At 41.9% G+C, this 26,838-nt stretch overlaps 1 protein-coding gene across 2 annotated transcripts in view; it reads right to left on the bottom strand.

Moving 5' to 3' along the window:
• The window catches only part of kif20a (kinesin family member 20A), a 54,228-nt gene that overhangs the window by 12,285 nt on the left and 15,105 nt on the right, over positions 1-26,838 (bottom strand). For both annotated transcript variants that reach the window (XM_084319794.1, XM_084319795.1), the window contains exons 12-16: positions 23,915-24,083; positions 23,552-23,701; positions 18,305-18,444; positions 15,065-15,167; positions 4,015-4,171 (exon numbers count right to left, since the gene is read on the bottom strand). In XM_084319794.1, coding sequence (XP_084175920.1) covers positions 4,015-4,171; positions 15,065-15,167; positions 18,305-18,444; positions 23,552-23,701; positions 23,915-24,083 — 719 coding nt within the window. The remainder of the gene's footprint in view (positions 1-4,014; positions 4,172-15,064; positions 15,168-18,304; positions 18,445-23,551; positions 23,702-23,914; positions 24,084-26,838) is intronic.

Raw genomic sequence — 26,838 nt, 5'->3', positions numbered from 1 at the left:
TCACATATCCTCCAAACTGTAAACATGCCTTTAGTTGGGCAGTTAGAGAGTTTGAATGTATCCTCCAGTCATAATATCGATGACATGACTATGGACATATTCAAAAATGTGTGCAAGACTTGAGTTTTGGGATACATGTGCAAATTAATCTGCATTGTTTTTCAGTGAACAAAATAAAAAAAATAATAAGGTCATTAAATGCTTTTATCAAGCTTACACAGTACTCAGTAGGCATTATAAATGGCTTTTTTCAGTGTTTAGCATTGTTATATAGTAATAGGAGTTAGTATCAATGTGTCTGTGTCTCTAAATACCATATTGGCGGATTGCTCTCATTCAGTTGCGACAATTTCCTCCTCCATTTAATTAGGTCATTCTGATTTGACTCGCAAGGTGACGTAACGAGGCGCTGGTGGAGCTGATTGTGATCCGATTGGCTCTGTGGTTGGAGCCAATGCCTGCCCACAATTTTCATTTTCATTGTAACCTGACACTTCCTCAAACAGGGTTTGACAGGCAGAGAACAGCGAGAGGGAGAGAGAGAGAGATAGAGAGGGACGGCGGGAGGGACTGCAGAAGTGTGTGTAAATGTGTGTGTGCCATCTCTCTCCCTCGTCGGGGACATACACACACAAACTTGACTGCGTGTGTGTCGGGGACGTAGGCATATTGTAACCCGACACTTCCTCAAACGGGGTTTGACTGGCGAGCGAGGAGAGAGAGGGAGGGCGGGAGGGACTGCAGAAGTGTGTGTGCCAGGGCTCCAGACTAACTTTTTTCACCACCGTCCCAAAATACAATTTTAACCGTCCCAAAGTGAATGTAACCGTCCCAAAAATCAAATGTCGTTTCTTTACTTTGGTTTTGTCGTCTATAGTTGTTATTGCCATAAGAAACACCATTCAGAGAAGGGGAGAATACATGTATTTAGTCAAAAGGCTCCCAGGTGGAAAGATTTCACAAGAATAATTATGATTAAAAATAAATATATATATATATATATATATATATATATATATATATATATATATATATATATATAAAAGTGTTTAACAAGGTGCTAGTATAGGGATATTTGGTCACAGTGCTGTTATAGTCAACCAATTGGAGCCATGTTGATTATTCCTTCCATAGGAAAATATATTTAAATGTATTTGTATTTTATTTCGTTTTGTTATTACAAATGTGTGTGTTTATGGTTGAAAATGTTAGAGATAAATAAAGATCAAATCAAATCTAACTGAATAAGTTATCCCTCTTCTAACAAGAAAGAAAAACGTAGTTTAGCTTTAAACTATATAATGTCATTGCGTCCAGAGATTCCACCTTTGATAACTAAAGTAATGACACTTGACTAGTAATGAAACATGTCCCTTAGATCGCGCTGTCCTCCTGGTCGATATTGATAACTGCTGCTAAATTCAAGCGGGCCCTCCTCACTGAATATGGATTCATTGTGTAGCTGAAGTGAAGTTTGCCTATAGCCTGTCGTCTATTTCTCCGCGTTCGTTTCGATAAATGTAACGTTATGCCAATTAACTCGCAATGGTAGTAACATTACGTGTTAGTATAGAATCGAATAGAAATCCTTTAATAATCCCGAGGGAAATTCGGCACTACAGAGCAGACTATGCATCGCTCACATTGAACAACAATAAACATTTAGGTCAATAGGACTAAAATAGGAATAACAATATAATAATATTAAAAATAAGAATAAAATAGTGTGAACTATGGATTAATCAGTGGCAGTCTGATACGTTAGTCAGTAACGTTAGCTAGCAATAAGCAGCTATAACTAGAACGGGTCGATAACTGTATACAGTTCCAATAGACTAACATTACACTTCTGTGATTTTAAATGTGTCCTTACCTTAGACTCAGGGGTAGTATTGCTGGATGCAGTTCCCTGTTGGTCATTTTGGGTCTGTGTTTATCCTCTTCAAATAGCGCAGCATGTTTGCGGTGATCTCTTCACTGAGAGGATGCCACAGTATAGCGTTTTTTTTTTTTTATAACATTCTGATCTTTTCGCGGTTCTTGTACAGTGGTCTCGTGCTGTCAATTACCAGCTGTCATTCACTGACAACCAGGGTTAAATACCAGTGGAGAAAGCCTAGGTAAGAGAGATTTCCCTCACCTGTTAACACGTTTTTCTTTTTCGATTAATTTGGGGTGTGACGCTGCTGCAACGCGACTGGCTGATGAGGTGGGTAGGAGCTTGATGCTGGATTAGCGTATGGCTGCATTGGGAGGCGGAGATAGTCATTGGATTTGGCAAATCACGCTACGTTTAGACTTCAGTGAACTCTGTCAATTTAGTCAGCATGAGACATTCACCATTTGACAGCAATATATGCGCGCACCGACAGTCGGCCAATTGACATTTCCTGTGAAAAAAAAAAAATCCTCTCAGTCCCGTTTGCGTCCCAGCAAAGATTTCTGTTCGTCCCAAATCAATATTTGATCGTCCCCGGGACGACGGGACATCGTTAGTCTCGAGCCCTGGTGTGTGCGCCATCTTTCTCCCTCGTCGGGGACACACATACAACAAACTTGACTGCGTGTGTGTCGGGGACATAGGCATAGTGTAACCAGACACTTCCTCAAACGGTGTTTGACAGGCGAGCGAGGAGAGAGAGGGAAGGCGGGAGGGACTGCAGAAGTGTGTGTGCGCCATCTCTCTCCCTCGTCGGGGACACACATACACAAACTTGACTAGGTGTGTCGGGGATCTCTCTCTCTCGTATGTATCACGCTGTGTGGGTGACTCACTGAAAGCGCTTATGGGCGGAGCCCATCCAATAACAGGCTGAAATCCTGAGGCTGGAAAATGATGCTTTAGAAATATAAAACAATAATTTTTTTTTTAAATAAACCTTACAGATGTCTTCCATAGACTCACAGTAATTGCGTAAAGTTGCCCAAATCGTGCAAGGAATAGCAATGCATGTCCCCTTTAAGGCATCCCCGGTACTTATATACCCACGGGTATATGCTTTGTTTTTAGTTCATTTTCACATATATCAGTGCAAAGAAAAAACGAATTTGTAAAATACTAAGCATGCTATCAATACAATCAGATAACATCATAAACTGAAAGGGTCTGCGCAGACAGCATAGCTATTTATTAGGTATGTGCAGCAGTCCCAGCAGAGAGTAGTTTCACTTCATTTTTAGAGTAGATTTAACTTCACATGAAGGAAAGAGGCTCTAGAGACGACATGAGAGGTTACACAACGTTGGCGGAGGATTGGCAATCTTTCGGATTTAAACCCTGCTGCTGTGATAGCTCGACTGGAGAGGAACTCAGAGGACCAGTCCAGACCAACAACAGTATGTTTGCATGATCCACTTACGCCAGCAGCTACATTGATGAACAGATGGGAAACTAACAGAAGGTATTACTGTCCGTTGGTTTATTTTTTTATTAGAAATGTTAACTCTGTCTGTCCAACAAATGGATACTCATTGAAAATGTATTGAAAATGTATTAACAGACATAGATGGACAGTAGAGCTGTCCCCAAAGCCTGTTTTTGGGCTTCGAACTTCACCAGGGTTTTTCGTTTGAACCATCGTTTTTAATCACGTAAAGAATGTGCTCCTAAATAATTTTTCTGGTTCAGTACTGTCGAGTCTTGACTTTAGGTACACAGCGCACATTTACGCATAACGTAGCACATATTGCTGCGGTTAGTTACTGGAGGCTTCAATCCAAACGTCCACTCGGTAACGTTGTATTATGAAATACGACGGGCGAGTGTAAGTCAGTCAACTCTCTTTTTCACAGGATTGAGTAATTTCCTGATAATGTATGACGGTGACCCCCCCCCCCCCTCATTGTAGCCGCATAAAGTTAAAGATAAAAGTGAGTGCTCTGCAGATATTGAGCGTAATTTTGTAAAATGTCCGGTGTCATCATGATCGTTTATTAATCATGGGAAATTTCACATCACCGCGGCAACCCAATATAAAGTGGTGTCAGGGGGCACCTGTGGCGCATTCCTCTCACCTTGTGTTTTGGTCAGCAGCTCGACCCGACACTGGTCCAGGTCAGCACGTGCTATGCTCAGCTCTGTGCTCTGACAGGCCAGCCGCTGAGAACGACGGGGCGCCTCCTCACAGACTCCCAGGGCAGCTGTAAGCGTTTCAATCTGCTCATCACGCTCCTTAGAAAAGACACAGGTCAAGCAAAGAGCAGGGTTCCCACCATGAGGTCAGATGAAGCCTTCAGACAAAGACCGAGTGTGTATACGTGATGAGCATCTTCATCTTTGCTGACATATTTCTCCATTCTGACTTCAGGTCATTTTAGTTTACCATCCGTCCTCAGCCAGCTCTCTGTTCCCTTTCTAGGAATTCCTCAAATTAATTTATGCTCCCCTAGCACCTTTTAGTGGTAGAATATTTCACAAAACTCACTGTTCATATCACAGTTTTGGGGTCACCTATTTCGGTTTGGTTGAGTGGGAGGTCTTTTACAACAAATACATTTTTCATAACAATGAATGAATGAATGTGAACTTTATTTAACAGATTGCAGAATGGGTACAATACAGTACGGCTCAATACATACAATTGTTAAGGGGATGCAGACCAGAGAAAGACGTTTGTCTTGTTTACATCAGGGTCCCCCATTTTCAATTCATAGTGACATTTATGACATACACAACATACATTTGTGACATATATGATATGCAAATATACAGTACTGTTACCCATAGATCCTGACAGAGTATATACATATGATGGGGAGGAGACTGTACATTAGGAGGGGGTGGGTGGGTGGGAGAGAAATATACATACGGTGGGGAGGAGACTGTACATTAGGAGGGGGTGGGTGGGTGGGTGGGAGAGAAATATACATACGGTGGGGAGAGAATATATACATACGGTGGGGAGGAGACTGTCTATTAGGAGGGGGTGGGGGGGTTTGGACATTTACGGTGGCCAGTTTCGGATTGCAGCCTCCCATAGGTGCTCTTTTAGAGCGGTTTTGAATGTGGGTAGGGATTCACATTCCAATTACAGCTTTGGGTAGGGCGTTCCACATTGATGTGGCATAATTGTGAAACGTGTTTAGTCCCTTGTTTGAGCCGAATCTGGGTTTAACATGATTTGTTGAGCTTCCTCTGGTGTTGTGGTCGTGGTATTCACTGACCTTTGGGAAGTATTTTGACATGTACATGGGTACCTTAGTCGTATAGTGCATCTTGTAGACCAGGCCCATTGCAAGTTGCTGTACTCTGTCGTCTACTCTAAGCCATCCTAGGTAGTCAAAATGGGCAGGGGTGAGGTGGGTTCTAGGAGTAAGGTCAAGTAGTAGTCTGACCAGTTTGTTTTGTGATGTTTGTAATCTTGTTTTTAGCGCCTTTGAGGTGCTTTGGTACCATGATGTGCAAGCATAGTCGTAGTACCCAGGGCACGAAATAAACTTTTTGACTCACCGGCCAGTGGCGGGTAGATGGGAAAAATCTACCCGCCAAGCATATTTCTTACCAGCCAAATATTTTTTTAATAAAATATAATATATATTATATAATCATACTTGTAGTTGTATTATCTGCGCGACATCGCCACCACGCAACAAGTCTAAATGCTTGCTATCTGCAAACAGCTCCACTGTTGTGTATATACTCGAGTAGCCTCCAGCTCCAGCAAGGATTCTCCGGCGCTGCAGCTGGACCCTATACTCGAGTAGCCTGCAGCTCCAGCAAGGATTCTCCGGCGCTGCAGCTGGACCTTATACTCTACATTCAGCATGCCCTCATGCGATGGAAGCCAGGGGCTCGAATACGCATTGAATCAATGTTATAAGACATTGATATCAGGAGCTATCTGTAGCTACTGCTAGCCGGCTAGATAACGTTAAGACAACGCCTCAGTGAACTATTTAGTTTACTTGGTCATTTCGTAGTGAGCTAACGTGAGCTACCTAGCCAACGGAGGTATTATGCACTACTAGACTTGCTGGAGCATTTGTTGATATCAGGAGCTATCAGTAGCTAGCCGGCTAGATAACGTTAGACAATGCCACATGTATGAAACTAAAAGTGAATAGTTGACTGGGTCATTTTGTAACGGTAGCTTTGTAACGGTAGCTAACGTTAGCTCACGGAGGTCCCACTACACTAGAGCAGTCAGCAGACTGCCAGGCAATAGCCTCTGTGTCATGGGTTTGGGAGGGGCAGGAGGAGGGGAGGAGCAGTGCGCTTGAGACAGCGAGTGAGAACTCCGCTAAGAATTGGATCATGTTTTTCGATTGGTTTTCACATGACTATTTCGTTGCCCGCCACATGGCGGACAGACCTCTCAGTCTCACTCGCCAAACGTAAAATCTGCCCGCCAATGGCGGGTTCTAATTTTGTGCCCTGGTAGTACCCTTGAATGAGTGCTCCTGCCAGCGTCTTCAGGGTATTCTTGTTTACCAGAGAGGAGATCCGGTACAATAATCTAGTTTGTTGGTAGGGATGGGAATTGATAGGATTTTATCGATACGATTCCATTATCGATTCTGCTTATCGATTCGATTCTTTATCGATTCCCTTATCGATACCTGATCAATTTATGATTTAAATAAATAAATTGGAAATGCAACAGAACTACATTTACATTTAGTCATTTAGCTGACGCTTTTATCCAAAGCGACTTACAAGTTCTGTACGACAAGCCATCAGGAAGGGCACAACTCTATCAGCTGAGCAACAATGTTCATCAAAGTGTTGAGTGCTACAGTGTAGGTTAGTTTATTAGGACAAGTGCATGACAGTACGGTTAGTTAGGGTTAGATATATTTTTTTTTTATTCGGATAATGGTTGAAGAAGTGCGTCTTTAGTCGACGGCGAAAGATTGGACGTGATTCGGCTGTCCTAACTGGGGTGGGTAGTTCATTCCACCATTGTGGGGCAAGGACTGAGAATAGGAGACTTCTCTTTGATGACACTCCCGGAGCTTGGATAGGAGTAGGTCTGAGGCGGCCAGAAGATGCAGAGCGTAGGGGTCTAAGCTGGTTAGAATAACAACATGCAACTTGACATTTCTGATTGTCATTTATTGTTGAGGCCCTATGTCAGAAAAATACAAAAACTGTAAAAAATAAAACATTAACTATAGCCTACACTTAAATAAAATAATGTATTTGAGATTCTCTTAAAATGTATTTATTTTTTTATTCTTAAACTAATTTAATCTATTGAATAACAGGTCGTTATTCCTCTGACTTCCGTCTCTCTCTCACTCACTCACACACACACAGAGCTCCCTCCCCGGGCCCCTGTCCTATAAGGTATTGGCTTGTGTTGCTACACGGACACATTTGTATGTTGCACCAAGGTACTTCCTGGCTTACTGAGACTAGTAAACAAACACTCGTCTCTTATTATATGTGAACTAAAGAGTACAAGGTTTACACAACAGCCCCCACCTGCTGTTTTATTGTATTTGTACCTATACTATCCGCTGTCAGCTGTTTATCTCTCTTTGTGAGCTTGATTAAATAGCGTTAGCTCACGTTAGCTAGCGTTAGCTCCGCGGCTAATTTTAGCTCACCCTGAACTAAATCAATGACTAGGTTCTAAAGCATTCAAGTAGTTTTCACTGCACATAGAAGTAGCCAAACAGCGGGAGCATTTCGGGAGCATATTACCAAAACCCAGGCAATTTCAAGCCCTTAAGGAATCAAATAGAGTCTGCCATGGCTACATGCTAACGTTATTGCGCAACTGTAGGAAAAACCTGGCAGCGATAAGGGAATCGAAAGTCACGGGAGCCACACGGTTCCAGGCATCTGCCAATTAGGAACCGATTCCCATCCCTATTCGTTGGTTGACTTTTTTTTATTACCTTGGATGCCATTTTGTCGATTTGCCTCTAGGATGGACCCTAGGTATGTAATTTCATCTTTCCTTGTGACAATATTGTCACCCACTGTAACTGAGAAGCCGTCGGTCTTGCTGAGTTTGTTATTTGATCCGAAGAGCATGGACTCCGTTTTACCAAGGTGTAATGATAGTTTATCAGCGAGCCAGGTGCAGATTCTGCCGAGTTCTGAGCTGAGGGTTTTTTCAACCTGTAACTTGTTCTTGTCAGAGACCAGCAGGGCTGAGTCATCCGCGAACAAGAACAAGTTGCAGTCACAAGCTGACGACATGTCATTTGCATAAATTAGGAACAGTAGCGGTCCTAGTATGCTTCCTTGTGGAACACCACAGCACAAGACAATACAGTATACTGTACAGTGGTATGAATGCAAACACAAAATAAAAGCATTTAAAATTCAGCTGGTGAAAAAGGTGACAATTGTTCGGGTTATGGTTAGGGAGCACGGCGCAAAATTGTAAAATTTATGAAAATATGCAAAATTATGAGATTTCAGCATCACTCCACACATTGCTGCGGTTCTCTAATCCAGCCATCAAATTTAAATACTCTAGACCAGTGGTAACTCAGACTTACTTACCAAATCAGGAGCCACACTGAGCCACATTACAAAAAACACCACGTTAATAATAATAATGAATTGCATTTATATAGCGCTTTTCTAGACACTCAAAGCGCTTTACAATGTAGGGTGGAAATTGCCTCCTTCGCCACCACTGGTAGCACCCAACCTTGGGCTATGCAGGCTCAATGGCTACCATACACTGGTACCCGGCACACATCACACTACACAATGGCTGAACGGCTCAGGAGACAGGGATTTAAGGGGAAGGGATGATTAGGTGGCCTTGATGTCAGAGACCTGATTGGGAATTTGGCCAGGAATGTCGGGGAATCCCCTACTCTTTACGATAGGCATCCTGGGTTCTTTAACGACCGAATTCAGTCAGGACCTCGGTTTAGCATCTCATCCGAAGGACAGCACTCACAGCTGTACGGTGTCCTGACTAGTCCAGAGGACAGAGTGCCCCCTGCTGGACAACAACACCACTTTCCGACAGCAGCCTTGACCGGGGCTCAAACCGGTGATCTTCCGATCATGATTCCGGAGCTCTACTCATATAGCCACGCTGCCGGACATTCATCAACCAAACCAACATCCGGCTACCAATAGGAGATTTACAAGCTGACAACACGTGTCAGGGATTAAAGTGGAGATGAAGCATAGCGATAAATACATATTCATAGCATCACATTAGTATTTAGATAAGCCACAGAAAAAAATCACGTTATAAAAATAAGCAGTTTCTAAGAAAAAACGATTTGTTATGTGCATTTTTGAAGCATTTATCATTATGGGCGCGGCCATTTTGTTGCTGACGTCATGGGGCTGGTTTGGTGTATACACTGCTGGTTAGCTGCCTATAGTGAATGGGTCAGTCAGTAAAAAAAATGTTGCCTACAAAACAACGGGACCGCGGTGGTTCTTTTTGTATTGCTCCTGGCTGTTCAAACTAATTTTACCGTGTGAAAGAGAGGAAAGTTGGTTAATTTCCACAAACTACCAGTGAAAAAAACAGTGTTGTTGGCACGTTGGCTCAGGCTGGCTGCACTCAGGCGGCGCGACCAGCCTGTTGGACAGGGAAGGAGGATCTGCAGCGAACACTTCATTGCCTCGGATTATGTTGTTGGGGTGGGATGTTTGTCCAGAAGACCACTAATCAGCTGAAGCAGGATGCGGTTCCCTCGGTCTTCGACAGACAGACCGGCCCAGGCAGTTCAGCGTCGCGGAGCATTCAGCCTGCTGGCTACCTAGCTCCACTTCAACCAGCGTCGCGGAGCATTCAGCCTACTGGCTACCAGCAGCTTGTCGGTGTGCTAATAGCCTCGGCAAGCTAACGGTAGCTGGCTCCAGCAGCTTGTCGGTGTGCTGGAGCCTCGGCAAGCTAACGGTAGCTGGCTCCAGCAGCTTGTCGGTGTGCTAATAGCCTCGGCAAGCTAACGGTAGCTGGCGGAGCATTCAGCCTGCTGGCTACCAGCAGCTTGTCGGTGTGCTAATAGCCTCGGCAAGCTAACGGTAGCTAGCTCCAGCAGCTTGTCGGTGTGCTAATAGCCTCGGCAAGCTAACGGTAGCTGGCGGAGCATTCAGCCTGCTGGCTACCAGCAGCTTGTCGGTGTGCTAATAGCCTCTGCAAGCTAACGGTAGCTAGCTCCAGCAGCTTGTCGGTGTGCTAATAGCCTCGGCAAGCTAACGGTAGCTGGCGGAGCATTCAGCCTGCTGGCTACCAGCAGCTTGTCGGTGTGCTAATAGCCTCGGCAAGCTAACGGTAGCTGGCTCCAGCAGCTTGTCGGTGTGCTGGAGCCTCGGCAAGCTAACGGTAGCTGGCTCCAGCAGCTTGTCGGTGTGCTAATAGCCTCGGCAAGCTAGCGGTAGCTGGCTACCAGCAGCTTGTCGGTGTGCTGGAGCCTCGGCAAGCTAACGGTAGCTGGCTCCAGCAGCTTGTCGGTGTGCTGGAGCCTCGGCAAGCTAACGGTAGCTAGCTCCAGGCTATTAGCACATCGACAAGCTGCTGGAGCTCCCGACGCTCGGCTGGTTGAAGTGGAGCTAGGTAGCCAGCAGGCTGAATGCTCCGCGACGCTGAACTGCCTGGGCCGGTCTGTCTGTCGAAGACCGAGGGAACCGCGTCCTGCTTCAGCTGATTAGTGGTCTTCTGGACAAACATCCCACCCCAACAACATAATCCGAGGCAATGAAGTGTTCGCTGCAGATCCTCCTTCCCTGTCCAACAGGCTGGTTGCGCCGCCTGAGCCAACGTGCCAACAACACTGTTTTTTTCACTGGTAGTTTGTGGAAATTAACCAACTTTCCTCTCTTTCACACGGTAAAATTAGTTTGAACAGCCAGGAGCAATACAAAAAGAACCACTGCGGTCCCGTTGTTTTGTAGGCAACAATTTATTTACTGACTGACCCATTCACTATAGGCAGCTAACCAGCAGTGTATACACCAAACCAGCCCCATGACGTCAGCAACAAAATGGCCGCGCCCATGGCGAAAACAGGGAAATTATATTTGATTTTTCAGACAAATAAGCAGGATTTCACATTTTATTATAGGACCCTGTCTTACACAAGGTACACAACAAACAAACTAGGATCACATTGTTCACTGCTTCATCTCCCCTTTAAAGCAAAAAAAATCTCCCGACAACTTTTTTTTCAGGCCAAGTTTAACCGCCACTGTATATTTTTTATTTAATAGCGTTAGCGTTTTAAGGGAACAAGATTATTTTGAACATCTTTTCTATTGCCAGTTTGCTTTTATGTAATATCAATGCGGTTTTCAATTAATAAAATAAAACTGATATGGGTTGAGTCTGACTTTGTCAGATAATCAACCATCTACATACTGTAACTTTTCAGTGCACGTTTTTCAGCTGATTTTGCATGACAGTGACTGCTTCAGAAAACTCTCAGGCTAAATCCAAACATTGATTTGATTGCAATCTTGATTAGGCCATTTCAACGAGCTATTTCTAATGCTTGCTTCACATTAAGACACTCGTATAGGCTAATTTGTAGGGCTGACCTTCAAAACTTTTTTTGGCCGTCGAAGCTTTGGGGCAGAGATTCGATTTTAATTCGAAGCTTCGAGATAATTTTTTTTATAATATATATATTTTTGTAATCATAATTTGTGGGACTTGTGCACTTTGGTCAACTTTGTCATTTTTAAATGTGCTCTATAAATAAAGTGGATTGGATTTATTAATTAAATTAATAATGAGTCGGGAGCTGGGCTGCTGCTCTCCGTTACACAGACAACAACATTACATTACATAATTATGTTGCAACCTTCGTCTATAAAGCAAACAATTATATAAATATTTATATGTAGTTAATAGAGACAAAGGCAGAATTCGACTTAATTTTTTATTAAGACATGTTTTTATATGGGTCAGGACACTATAAAAAATACTAGAGAATTGTCAGTGGTGTAAAGTTTAAACCTTTTTAAATCTTAGACAAACAAAACACTGCTTTTATGAAATATTGTACCAAATAACAATAAACTGCAGCCACTTACTTTCCGTCATTGACTCAACAATCTGGATATCAGACTGGATCCCACATGAAAGAAATAACTATATTAACGGCCACTTTTCAAACTAGCGTATGTCTCAAACTGATCTTCAACTCTTGTTCTGAGCTCACAACACTCGCGAGGTACATGATAACAGGCACCGGGACGTTTTGCCCACCGGCCGAACACAGCTCTTTGGCGACCTCTAGCAGCTTGGTGTGCATATTTCTAAATACAATATATTGAATTAAAGCCCTATTTGTTGCCTGTCGATTGTGACAAATTCCGTTCAGCGGTTCTCGAGTTACATGCCGATATGTGAGGCGTGCACCAAAGTACACGGCAGACTTTTTTTCTTTTTCCGAATACCACCTGCGACTCCAGCTCAGTCAATCATTTGGCGATCTCGAAAATTATTGGACAGGGTTGTAATCAATGAGTGTGGCTTTCCAATGATACCCCACGTGGGGATGAGAAAATCAGGGATCTAGGTGAAAAGTCACAAGCGAAAACAGGAATAGAAAAAAAAACACGGAATGCATTCGAGTCAATGAGAAAACTGAAACCGGCAGAGTTCCCCCCCCCCCAAGTCGCTCCTAATCACTCATTTCTGAATGGATTTTTATGAAATTCGGACATGTACTATACAAGACTTCAGGCTATGGACCTCAGCCATACGAATTTTTTTGGAAATATACTTTTGGATATTGCAACTACTACAGAAATACATGAGTACACAAGTTCAACTCAAGTTCAGACATATGTTACTCTATTTCATTAGCACTAAAAGTGAATTTTCTTTATTGTATCAGAAACTTCAGAATGTTATCTTTCAAAAGAGACCAGGTTATTTTAATCTAAATGGCTAATGTTTTTACAAAGCAGACAAATGCAACTCATCTTTGAATTAAAGGGGACATGTACTGCTATTCCTAGCACTATTTGGGCAACTTTACACAATTCCTGTTAGTCTATTGAAGACATCTGTACGTTTTTTTTTTCAAAAAAAATGCATTGTTTTATATTTCTAATCAAGTACTCAAAACCATAATTTTTCAGCTCCAAGATTTCAGGCTGTTATGGCCTGGCTTTGCCCATAAGCACTTTGAGTGACAGTCAGTCCACACAGTCTGCAACTGGTAGACAGAGAGAGATAGAGAGAGAGAGAGGGGGGGGGTGCGAGAGAGAGAGAGAGATAGAGAGAGAGAGGGGGGGGGTGCGAGAGAGAGAGAGAGAAAAAAAAAGACAGGCAGTCTCTTCCTTTCGTTTTTTCTCTCCCTGTGGCAGCTTGCTCCCTCCCTCTCTCTCTGTCTCCCTCTCTCTCTGTCTCTCCCTCTCTATCTCTCTCTCTCTCCCTCCAGAGTATGCAGAGGTGTCGGGTTTCAATCTGCCTCGCAGTATGAGGAAGTGGGCGGGCATTAGCTACAACCACAGAGCCAATCACATCACTGTCTTCTACCCAGAGCCTGAATGACGTGACTCAGGCCTTCAAATCAGGATGGACTAATTTACTGGAGCAGGAAATTATCTGAGCTGAATCAGAGCAATCCGCCAATATGGTATTTAGAGACTAAAACACATTGATACTAACTCCTATTACTATAATACAATGCTAAAGACTGAAAAATGACATTTATAGTACATGTCCCCTTTAAGCATTACATCACGCGACGGAGTGTGTTATACAAATTAGATCACACCTATGGGTGGTTGTTAGGCCCGAGGCGCAGCCGAGGGTCGTTAGACCCCCATAGGTGTGATCTAATTTGTATAACACACGACTTCAAGTGATGTAATGCGTTTATACAATGACAACCTTATTGCTATACAATAAACACAGTAATTGAAGCATAATGGAGATTTATTCACAAAACCATCCAGAGAAAGTAGATCCACTAGTAGACACCAGAGGGAGCTCCACAAACCATGTTAAACCCAGATTCAGCTCAAACAAGGGACTAAACACCCTACCCACAGCTGTAAAGGAATGTGAATCACTACCCACTTTCAAAACCAAAAGAGAGCACCTACGGGAGACTGCAATTCGAAACTGGCCCCTGTAAATGTCCTAACCCCCTCCAATGTACAGTAAATGTCCTAACCCAATAATACACAAGATCCTTTTCTTGGGACCAAGTAAGGTTTAGTCAATAATCCAATGTACAGTTACCCCCCCCCCCCCCCCAACCAACCACCTCCAATGTAGTTTCCCCACCCCACCTACCCCCCCCCTCCACCCCACCTACCCAACCTCCAATGTACAGTTTCTTCGTCAAATGTATATACTCTCTTTTTTAGACTATTTTTTTTATCACAAACAGTACTGTATTTGTAAATCTGGTATGTCATAAATGTATAGATGAAGCAGTACTGTCTATCTGTATGTCATATGTTATGATGAATTGAAAATGGGGGACCCTGATGTAAACAAGACGAAAGTCTCTCTCTGGTCTGCATCCCTTGTGTGTATTGAGCCGTACTGTATTGTACCCATTCTGCAATCTGTTAATACAATTTTCAATCAATCAAATCTGACAAAAAAATAGATATAAAGATCGACAGCCATTTTTTTTTTTAATGTCCGCGGTTTTTCTTTTGTTTCACAATGGGTCATGACAAATTAATTACATAATCCATGTGTATGTAACGAACTAACATATTCCAGTTGACTATCTTTTTTGGAGGATTCGTTCAAAAGCTATTCATACTTCCATTTTTCTATCTATGGTGGATTTATTCAGACAGAAAAAAAAATTATTCGGTTGTGGGAGGGATCTAGGGTCACGTGGAGTGTGTTGTACAAAACAACAACCGGTAACTTGACTGTTTCAGCCAATCAGAATCAAGAAATTTGCATGCCATTGTATAATGTCCTGTAGCCTACTTTTCTTCATGGTTGCATTTTCATAATCTATTTTTGCCATTTTAGCTTCACGTTAGCTTTCAAAGCAGCAAAAAGGTAACAAGTTTGCATCTCTGTAATCAGTCATCTAGAGTGGATGAGATGATGACTAAAGTAATCCTTTCCCAATCCTGCAAACAAGCAAGCAACTTGGAAGCCATGATGTGTACTATCATCCTGTACTTGGTGGTACTCACCTCCAGCTCCTGGGTATAGAACCTCTTGAGATTCGTCTGCAGGTTGCGGATCCTCTCCTCATTCCTCTCCTCCATCAGAGCACGCTGCGTCTCTAGCGTGTCACTACAGGAGGCATGAAAACACAAGTCATTCTCAGTCAGAATAGAGTTCAGTCATCGAATGTTTAGGATGCCCTTTGTCCTCCACGTTGGAAGAAACAACAGTTGCTATGTGAGAAACATATCAACTGATTATGCATATATATACACACATACATAGATATTAGGGGTGTAAATATTTGACCCCACAACGATTCGATTATGATTCTTCAGGCAACGATTCAATGCATCATGAAATCTCTTCATTTGACCACGATTCGATTCAACCTTAGAATCGATGCATTGTTACACCCCTAATACCGGTAGCTACCGGTATATATACACAGACTTTAGAGGCTTCTAGAAATTCCTGTGTGGACCTCTAGAAGGTCGACACTACTCACTTACTCAACCCATGCACTGAGCTATTCCTTACTACTTGTATAACAAGAGCTTATTGGTAGAAGAAACAATCACCCATGCGTAATGCCTCGATTTCAGGCCTGCTCATATGCATCGAACAAACCATTAACAGGGTGGCATGTTGGCTTGGTCGGCTTTGGTCACATGGCGCAGCAGGCGGTCGGCAAATTATATTTATGTTAAGAGTTTTTTTTGCTCTGTGTATTCAAGACTTAAAAACAAAGTGATCACAAGGAGAGGATGACTTAACAAACTACTACTACTTATAGAAATAAGCTGTGTAGCCTATGACTATTGCTAAACATTAGCACATCATGAACACAGTGTGCAGGATGCATCGCTGCACTTCATCTTCCTTGGCAAGAGGCCCATTCATTAAGATCGTCATTAGGGCTGTCTTAAATGCTTCGAAGCTTTGTTCGATGGCATGAGCTTCGAACATAAAAAAGAAGAAAAAAAATGATTTGCCTCCAAAATGCATCTCCAAGGGAATATCCCTTGGAGTTGTACACGACGGCGACGCCACACAAAACATTAATAAGGCTATGCCTATGCTGCTATGACTAATGTGTTACCAAGTTGGCTAATTTAATTGTAATCATCTGCTTTTGTAGGTGCATTGTCTGATATAATTATAAATTAAATACAATATAATTGTTTGCTTGATAGACGAAGGTTGCAACATAATTATGTAATGTCATGTCGTTGGCTGTGAGAGCAGCCCCACTGCACCCAGGCAGCGCAGCCGAGTGAAACCTTGTTGGCTGCGTCACAGTCACGAAAGGGGCTGCTACTTAATTAATTAATCCAATCCACTTTATTTATAGAGCACATTTAAAAACACCAAAGTGCTGTACAAGTCCCACAACATAAGATAAAAATATATATATATATAATATAATAAAAAAGAAATTCTCTCTCGAAGCTTCGAATTAAAATCGAAGCTCGGCCCCGAGGCTTCGATTGCCAAAAAAAGCTTCGACGGTCAGCCCTAATCGTCATGCAGGCTCCCAAGTGCCCGTTCCTGAGGTCTGTTTTCATCTGCCAGAAGTGAAGCTTGGTCTTTATATTGCATATAGTAAATTGTGAACCAGAATCAGGTGAGCATGCAGCCGCCTAGAGGAAAAGCGATGCAGCTTATTTTTTTCAGAGCGCTCCACCCTTTTTGTGAGGCTGCTCCGAGTGTTTTTCTCCTTCACGCAAAGTTAAAACTACACTAAGTGAAAGTGAAAGCTAAAAATAACTGCTCTCGGCGCAGACATGATGCGTTTATAATGTTGTCTGACTTACACGCTTGATAACAAGTTTAGCATAACACATTTGTTTTTGTTATGTGGGCACCGATATGCGAAAATGAACTAAATGGGTTTTATTTCTATTATGGTGGTGGACAAGTAATGCACTTGGTGGATGTCTGAACACAGAGTAGACTAACCGTGGCAAGCCTAACTTGCATCTAGGATTATCGTTTGTTTGGGTACTGTTAGTAGGTGTGTTATACACATCTGACAATATCATAATTTTGTTTAATATCATATCTATTAACATTTATACATTGTGTGCCTTTTAATTTATCTGCGATGTTAACCTCTTAAGCCCGATCGAGCTGGTACCGGGCCTAGATCACAAATAGATCAATACAGTCCGTATTAAGTGATGTTGTGTTTATTTTTCAAATGTAACCAAGAGTAAAGATCCTAACCCTATCAAAAAAGCAGTCAAGTGTATTTTGGTACAATATTGGTGTAAATGTTGTGTTTATATCTCACAGGTCAAACAAACCTCAACGTTCTTGCCATAAAATAAAAGTATGCAAAATGCGCACAGGTTGGCAGGTCTGTGCAAACTAAGCCGTTATTCACAATTGCACACTGTTTTTCATCAATATAACAAAATAATAATATATTGATTGATATACGACGAAGGACACAACAGCCAATTCCTCCAGCGCTACAACACTACGATATTGTAAAATGACTACTGGTTTTTAACAGTGATCAAGGGCTGGGCGATATGGAAAAAAATCATATCGCGATAACGATATGATAATTTTATTTTATTTCTCGATATCGATAATTATCGAATTGTTATAAGTATAAAAAAAAAAAAAAAAAAAAATATTTTTAACAACAGATGTATGTTTATTTTGCAGCAATTCTTTGTCATTGCCGCCATCTTTAGTGTTACATCCCCTCACACTCCAGTTCTCAGGCTGCAGCTGGTTTAAAAGCTAAAGTAAACCGGCTTCTCTGCTGGCTGTGGCTCCAGAGGAGTTGAACAGTTCTGGCTCTGCTAGTTTATTTTCGATCTTTTGGCGCTTTTTTGGTGGACAAACCACCGCACATGTGCACTGTGACTCGTGACTGGAGTCTAGTTCTGCTAGCACACATAGCCTACTGTGTACAGACGGTTTCAAAATGTATTTTAAATTAGAAAGCAAACAAAATAAATGGACAAGAGAAAAAGAAATCTGAATTTGGTTAGTATTGTCATTTGGACAAGCAAAGCCATTACTTTAAGTTGCAGGCAAGAAAGACAAGTCTGTCCACTGTCTCTGGTTTTAAAACTGCCCTGTTGCAGGTTAAAAAAAAAAAAAAAAAAAAAAAAAAAAAAATTCGATTTTTTTTCCGATATTCGATATCGATTATTAAAATATATCGCGATATTTATCGTTATCGTTATATCGCCCAGCCCTAAGTGATCGGCTTCTTGAACCCCAATAACCCCAATAGATCTTACCTGAAATCCTTCTGCATGTTGGAGACGACCTCCATCATCTCTGTGACCACCTGCTCCCTCACATTAGCCTCCAGCTCCTCCTTCTCCACTCGCTGCCGCTGCACCTCCCTTTTCAATACGTCGATGGCTCGCAGCAGCTCCTAAAAGAGGCCAATACCACAATCAAGGTGTTGTTTCAAAGAGTCCACACAATCAAGTTGTTGTTTCAAAGTGTCCACACAATCAAGGTGTTGTTTCAAAGTGTCCACACAATAAAAGGTGTTGTTTCAAAGTGTCCACACAATAAAGGTGTTGTTTCAAAGTGTCCTCACAATAAAGGTGTTGTTTCAAAGTGTCCTCACAATCAAGGTGTTGTTTCAAAGTGTCCTCACAATCAAGGTGTTGTTGCAAAGTGTCCACACAATCAAGGTGTTGTTTCAAAGTGTCCACACAATCAAGGTGTTGTTTCAAAGTGTCCTCACAATAAAGGTGTTGTTTCAAAGTGTCCACACAATAAAGGTGTTGTTTAAAAGTGTCCTCACAATAAAGGTGTTGTTTCAAAGTGTCCTCACAATCAAGTTGTTGTTTCAAAGTGTCCACACAATCAAGTTGTTGTTTCAAAGTGTCCTCACAATCAAGGTGTTGTTTCAAAGTGTCCTCACAATCAAGGTGTTGTTTCAAAGTGTCCTCACAATCAAGGTGTTGTTTCAAAGTGTCCACACAATCAAGGTGTTGTTTCAAAGTGTCCTCACAATAAAGGTGTTGTTTCAAAGTGTCCTCACAATCAAGGTGTTGTTTCAAAGTGTCCACACAATCAAGGTGTTGTTTCAAAGTGTCCTCACAATAAAGGTGTTGTTTCAAAGTGTCCACACAAGGTGTTGTTTCAAAGTGTCCACACAATAAAGGTGTTGTTTCAAAGTGTCCTCACAATCAAGGTGTTGTTTCAAAGTGTCCACACAATCAAGGTGTTGTTTCAAATTGTCCTCACAATAAAAGGTGGTTTCAAAGTGTCCACACAATAAAAGGTGTTGTTTCAAAGTGTCCTCACAATAAAGGTGTTGTTTCAAAGTGTCCACACAATCAAGTTGTCACAATAAAGGTGTTGTTTCAAAGTGTCCACACAAGGTGTTGTTTCAAAGTGTCCACACAATCAAGGTGTTTCAAAGTGTCCTCACAATAAATGTGTTGTTTCAAAGTGTCCTCACAATAAAGGTGTTGTTTCAAAGTGTCCTCACAATCAAGTTGTTGTTTCAAAGTGTCCTCACAATAAAGGTGTTGTTTCAAAGTGTCCTCACAATCAAGTTGTTTCAAAGTGTCCACACAATCAAGGTGTTGTTTCAAAGTGTCCTCACAATCAAGTTGTTGTTTCAAAGTGTCCACACAATCAAGGTGTTGTTTCAAAGTGTCCTCACAATAAAGGTGTTGTTTCAAAGTGTCCACACAATCAAGGTGTTGTTTCAAAGTGTCCTCACAATCAAGTTGTTGTTTCAAAGTGTCCACACAATCAAGGTGTTGTTTCAAAGTGTCCACACAATCAAGGTGTTGTTTCAAAGTGTCCTCACAATAAAGGTGTTGTTTCAAAGTGTCCTCACAATAAAGGTGTTGTTTCAAAGTGTCCACACAATAAAGGTGTTGTTTCAAAGTGTCCTCACAATCAAGGTGTTGTTTCAAAGTGTCCTCACAATCAAGGTGTTGTTTCAAAGTGTCCACACAATCAAGGTGTTGTTTCAAAGTGTCCTCACAATAAAGGTGTTGTTTCAAAGTGTCCTCACAATCAAGTTGTTGTTTCAAAGTGTCCACACAATCAAGTTGTTGTTTCAAAGTGTCCTCACAATAAAGGTGTTGTTTCAAAGTGTCCTCACAATAAAGGTGTTGTTTCAAAGTGTCCTCACAATCAAGTTGTTGTTTCAAAGTGTCCTCACAATCAAGGTGTTGTTTCAAAGTGTCCACAAAATCAAGTTGTTGTTTCAAAGTGTCCTCACAATCAAGGTGTTGTTTCAAAGTGTCCTCACAATAAAGTTGTTGTTTCAAAGTGTCCTCACAATCAAGTTGTTGTTTCAAAGTGTCCACACAATCAAGTTGTTGTTTCAAAGTGTCCACACAATCAAGTTGTTGTTTCAAAGTGTCCTCACAATAAAGTTGTTGTTTCAAAGTGTCCTCACAATCAAGTTGTTGTTTCAAAGTGTCCTCACAATAAAGTTGTTTTAAAGTGTCCTCACAATCAAGTTGTTGTTTCAAAGTGTCCACACAATCAAGCTGAAAATATGAGATATAGCACTCGGATGTCTATACAACTATGCACAAGTTTGGCACTGCTAGACGAACAATAAATAAAAAATTATATATAAGTAAATTATAACACTACCTCATGCATACTGCACCTTATGTGACACTGTGAATAATGTGAATATTTCTTCAGCTAGTAAATTATATTGACCATATTGACCAAATTGTTTACACTGCCTGTGTTGTTTTTACTACCTGTACACTGTGTTGTTTTACTACCTGTACCCCCCCTCCCCCCCCATGCTGCTATGATGCCTGAATTTCCCCAAGGGGATCAATAAAGGAATATCTTATCTTATCTCAATACCACTTACCCATACCATTAGAGGTGTACCCCTACCTGCTGACTTGTTACTATGACAATTTGTAAGTGGCTTTGGATAAAAGAGTCAACTTAATGATTAAATGTAATTATTAAATTAATCATAATAAAGATTAGTTCCCATACCTCAGAATCGTTTCAAATTGTTTCAAAGTGTCCACACAATCAAGGTGTTGTTTCAAAGTGTCCACACAATAAAAGGTGTTGTTTCAAAGTGTCCACACAATAAAGGTGTTGTTTCAAAGTGTCCTCACAATAAAGGTGTTGTTTCAAAGTGTCCTCACAATCAAGGTGTTGTTTCAAAGTGTCCTCACAATCAAGGTGTTGTTGCAAAGTGTCCACACAATCAAGGTGTTGTTTCAAAGTGTCCACACAATCAAGGTGTTGTTTCAAAGTGTCCTCACAATAAAGGTGTTGTTTCAAAGTGTCCACACAATAAAGGTGTCGTTTAAAAGTGTCCTCACAATAAAGGTGTTGTTTCAAAGTGTCCTCACAATCAAGTTGTTGTTTCAAAGTGTCCACACAATCAAGTTGTTGTTTCAAAGTGTCCTCACAATCAAGGTGTTGTTTCAAAGTGTCCTCACAATCAAGGTGTTGTTTCAAAGTGTCCTCACAATCAAGGTGTTGTTTCAAAGTGTCCACACAATCAAGGTGTTGTTTCAAAGTGTCCTCACAATAAAGGTGTTGTTTCAAAGTGTCCTCACAATCAAGGTGTTGTTTCAAAGTGTCCACACAATCAATGTGTTGTTTCAAAGTGTCCTCACAATAAAGGTGTTGTTTCAAAGTGTCCACACAAGGTGTTGTTTCAAAGTGTCCACACAATAAAGGTGTTGTTTCAAAGTGTCCTCACAATCAAGGTGTTGTTTCAAATTGTCCTCACAATAAAAGGTGGTTTCAAAGTGTCCACACAATAAAAGGTGTTGTTTCAAAGTGTCCTCACAATAAAGGTGTTGTTTCAAAGTGTCCACACAATCAAGTTGTCACAATAAAGGTGTTGTTTCAAAGTGTCCACACAAGGTGTTGTTTCAAAGTGTCCACACAATCAAGGTGTTTCAAAGTGTCCTCACAATAAATGTGTTGTTTCAAAGTGTCCTCACAATAAAGGTGTTGTTTCAAAGTGTCCTCACAATCAAGTTGTTGTTTCAAAGTGTCCTCACAATAAAGGTGTTGTTTCAAAGTGTCCTCACAATCAAGTTGTTGTTTCAAAGTGTCCTCACAATCAAGGTGTTGTTTCAAAGTGTCCTCACAATCAAGTTGTTGTTTCAAAGTGTCCACACAATCAAGGTGTTGTTTCAAAGTGTCCTCACAATAAAGGTGTTGTTTCAAAGTGTCCACACAATCAAGGTGTTGTTTCAAAGTGTCCTCACAATCAAGGTGTTGTTTCAAAGTGTCCTCACAATCAAGTTGTTGTTTCAAAGTGTCCACACAATCAAGGTGTTGTTTCAAAGTGTCCACACAATCAAGGTGTTGTTTCAAAGTGTCCTCACAATAAAGGTGTTGTTTCAAAGTGTCCTCACAATAAAGGTGTTGTTTCAAAGTGTCCACACAATAAAGGTGTTGTTTCAAAGTGTCCTCACAATCAAGGTGTTGTTTCAAAGTGTCCTCACAATCAAGGTGTTGTTTCAAAGTGTCCACACAATCAAGGTGTTGTTTCAAAGTGTCCTCACAATAAAGGTGTTGTTTCAAAGTGTCCTCACAATCAAGTTGTTGTTTCAAAGTGTCCACACAATCAAGTTGTTGTTTCAAAGTGTCCTCACAATAAAGGTGTTGTTTCAAAGTGTCCTCACAATAAAGGTGTTGTTTCAAAGTGTCCTCACAATCAAGTTGTTGTTTCAAAGTGTCCTCACAATCAAGGTGTTGTTTCAAAGTGTCCACAAAATCAAGTTGTTGTTTCAAAGTGTCCTCACAATCAAGGTGTTGTTTCAAAGTGTCCTCACAATAAAGTTGTTGTTTCAAAGTGTCCTCACAATCAAGTTGTTGTTTCAAAGTGTCCACACAATCAAGTTGTTGTTTCAAAGTGTCCACACAATCAAGTTGTTGTTTCAAAGTGTCCTCACAATAAAGTTGTTGTTTCAAAGTGTCCTCACAATCAAGTTGTTGTTTCAAAGTGTCCTCACAATAAAGTTGTTTTAAAGTGTCCTCACAATCAAGTTGTTGTTTCAAAGTGTCCACACAATCAAGCTGAAAATATGAGATATAGCACTCGGATGTCTATACAACTATGCACAAGTTTGGCACTGCTAGACGAACAATAAATTAAAAATTATATATAAGTAAATTATAACACTACCTCATGCATACTGCACCTTATGTGACACTGTGAATAATGTGAATATTTCTTCAGCTAGTAAATTATATTGACCATATTGACCAAATTGTTTACACTGCCTGTGTTGTTTTTACTACCTGTACACTGTGTTGTTTTACTACCTGTACCCCCCCTCCCCCCCCCATGCTGCTATGATGCCTGAATTTCCCCAAGGGGATCAATAAAGGAATATCTTATCTTATCTCAATACCACTTACCCATACCATTAGAGGTGTACCCCTACCTGCTGACTTGTTACTATGACAATTTGTAAGTGGCTTTGGATAAAAGAGTCAACTTAATGATTAAATGTAATTATTAAATTAATCATAATAAAGATTAGTTCCCATACCTCAGAATCAAACATGGTGATGTCCCCCTCTTCGCCATCACTCTCTTCCTCATCCTCCAATAATGTGCCGTCATTGCCCAGTCCCGCCGGCTCTCGCAAGAGTGACAAGATGTACGCTACTCTGGTCTTTGTAGACGGCCCGTGGACCAGCTGGAGGGGAGGAGGGAGAGACATGGGTTTGTGGCCATGGTTTTATGACTTTCCTTATCATTGCACTGAGCTGTATTTAACACTTGGATGAGATGACAACAACTCCAAATTTCTTCACCCTTCCAATTTATTTAGCAATTAAATAGAGTTTAATGACGGCAATGAATCGTATTAGTACAGTAGTTACTTACTACTAGTAGTAATTAAATGTACCTGAGTAGCAATGGAGGAGAACTTGAGTGCTTGCAGGGTCTCGTCGTATGTGGAGGCACACGGGTTGATGTTGACCACCATGCTGCTGGTTCCTCTGCCGCAGAAGAAGCTCTGAAGGACGCGGGTCAGCTTACTGTCCCTGAACGGCACCACCTGAGGGGGTCGAGACCTGGAACCAGAAGGGCATCATGGGTTAAACACCCGCTAAAGCTGCTGGAGTGAGGCGCTGAACCCCTCACTTCTCCAGGGGCACTGGCACCTATATCCCCTGGTGAAATAATAACTATTTGTATAGCACTTTTCATACAGAAGTTGCAGTTCAAAGTGCTTCACAACAGTAAAAAGAAATACAGGCATAAGCGAGCATAAAAAAAAGATTGAGGTAGCAAGGTATGGTAAGGTAAATCAGTTTTTCAGTAATACAACTTATAAAATAGAATAGATAAGAGTAAAAAAGTGCGGGTTGATTCAGTTTAAAAATAGGCAATAAAAATATATAACAACAGAGCAGTGCATCGCTCTAAATAATAATTTACAAAGTACAGTTCTAAATTACATTATAGAACAACAGAGCAGTACATCACTCACAACAGAGCAGTCATCTTAACTTTGAGTTTCTTTACAAAGTAATGGCAATTTTTTTTTAATCCACTTTTTCTCCCATTTTCTATTTTTCTCCCATCCCAATTTTCATATCATCCAATTCAACCCTCCCACAGACAGTGTAAACAATATAATTAACTCTGAATATAATAATGACGAAAAATAAACAGGGTAGTGCACCTTGTTGTGTTGTGTATCCTGTTTATTTTTCGTCATTATTATATTCAGAGTTAATTATATTGTTTACACTGTCTTTCTTCTTTTTTTTTTATCTTTTTCCCCCTCCATTTTCCTCCGATTTTTCTCCCATCCCAATGTTAGTCGTATGCCAATTCCCAGTCCCTTCCTGGTCGCTGCACACTTACCCCCCACAGTCAGATCATCTGGGAGAGTGGAGGCTACCACGTGCTTCCTCCGACACACGTCCAGCCAATCACCGCTTCTTTTCACCTGGCAGCGCGGATTCTCATCGAGAGGGCGTAGCGTGTGGGAGGATCACACTATCCCCCTCAAGTCCTATCCGCGCTTAGCAGGCGCCCCGACCGAACTGTAGGAGTCGCTGTTTACAACGACCCGGACCCACCCCGCCAGCTTCTCCCACCCTCTAATACAGCCAATTGTATTAGTGCAGACGGCCAGCCAAGCTGGTGACAACCCCGGAGCTGTGAGCTGGATTCGAACAGGCGAATGCTCCGGGGTTGGTGACGAACGCAATCTCCGCTCGGCCACCTAACCGCCTTACACTGTCTTTCTTCTAATATAACCCTGCCCATTCCCAAATCATATTCAGAAAGTATCACAGAGACTTATATTGACCGCGGAATTAGTTATTAACTTATTATTAGTAAGACACAACATTTCCGTAGTAATTGACCACCAGACTCTTTCTCAAGGCATTAACTGGGTTAATTAATATAAATGTTATATTGTAACTGTCTAGTTACACATTGGTTCCGAAACATGCATGTTCCAGGCTGCAATTTTGAATCTGAGAGAGCTCTGGTCAGCGAAGCCGGCGCCATTCGCGAATCGCGACCTCCATGTTTTGGGGCTATTCGGATCCCGATTCGGCTCCCATCCGTCGGGCAAGAACTGGCGGTTTTCAGCCTCTCTCTCTGGAGCTTAACGGAGTTTCGAGTTTGGGATTCACCGTGTTGAATGGGGCGTCTGAACTAAGCGAGGACCTCATGCGCATTCGCGGCGAAGAATGCGGAAGCGCCCTTGCACTCTTCCGCTGTCATTAAGCAACACGCGTCCTCACAAATACCCCTGTCTAACCCCCCCCCCCCCCCCCACCCTCTAGGGTTGGGTACCGTTCACATTTGAACCGATAAGGTACCGGTACCCAACGGTACCTTTTTCCGATACTTCTCAAAAAGTTATCTTGGTTGTAAAAAAAGTGTCCAAACTTCAAATTATTTATCATCATTATTATTTATTTAGAATTTTTTTTTTATTTATCATTCTTTCCCCCCCCCCTTTTTTCCGATTTTTCTCCCATCCCACTGTTTGTTATGCCAATTCCCAACCCCCTTCCTGGTTGTTGCGCACCCCCCCCCCCCCTACTGTTGGTCTGGGAGGCCGGAGACTGTCACATGTTTTCCTCCGACACATGTGCAGCCAGCCTGGCAGTGCAGATTCTCACCGGGAGAGTGTAACATGTGGAAGGTCACACTACCTTTCTCCAGATCCTACCCTCGCTGAGCAGGCGCCCCGACCGAACTGTAGGGGTCGCTGTCCACAACGCCCAGGACCCACCCACGGCTTCCCTCCCCCTAACTCAGCCAAACAAGTTAGTATAGCGATCAGCCCAAGCCAAGGCAATGCTGACTCTCCGGGAGTCGAGACCGCAGCCTCTTGCATTGGTGACGAGCACAATCTCCGCTACGCCACCTGACCGCAGAACAATTTGTTAATATACATATAATATTGCAGCGAGCGTTGTCTGCATCTAGCTTTGTAAAGTGTAACCACACTTGCGACCGTTTTCGGCTTGCCATTGCCCCGACTGCTTTGCTGTTGAATCAAGTCAAATCCTAAGTAAGCATGTATTGTGCGCGTGAGAGTTGACGTGAGGCACACTTCATAGGTTTTGTGGTAAACGAAAGGTTGACGTCATCCGACTCATTCAGTCGATAACCTTAAAAGTACCGGATTCTGTACCCATCCCTAATCATAACATGTATCGACAGCCACATCGCATAATATATAGCAGTGGCCTAAAACAGTAATGTTACAGGCAGAAAGATGAAGCTATCGCCCATCTTCCACAAGAGTAACATTAACATTATCCACCGGTAGTTTGAGTCAACCGTCCCGAG

This window comes from Notolepis coatsorum, assembly GCF_963971535.1.
Source record: "Notolepis coatsorum genome assembly, chromosome: 8".
Taxonomy (NCBI): Eukaryota; Metazoa; Chordata; class Actinopteri; order Aulopiformes; family Paralepididae; genus Notolepis; species Notolepis coatsorum.
Note: the sequence above shows the minus strand (reverse complement) of the source record. Positions and strands in the feature narration are given on the sequence as shown.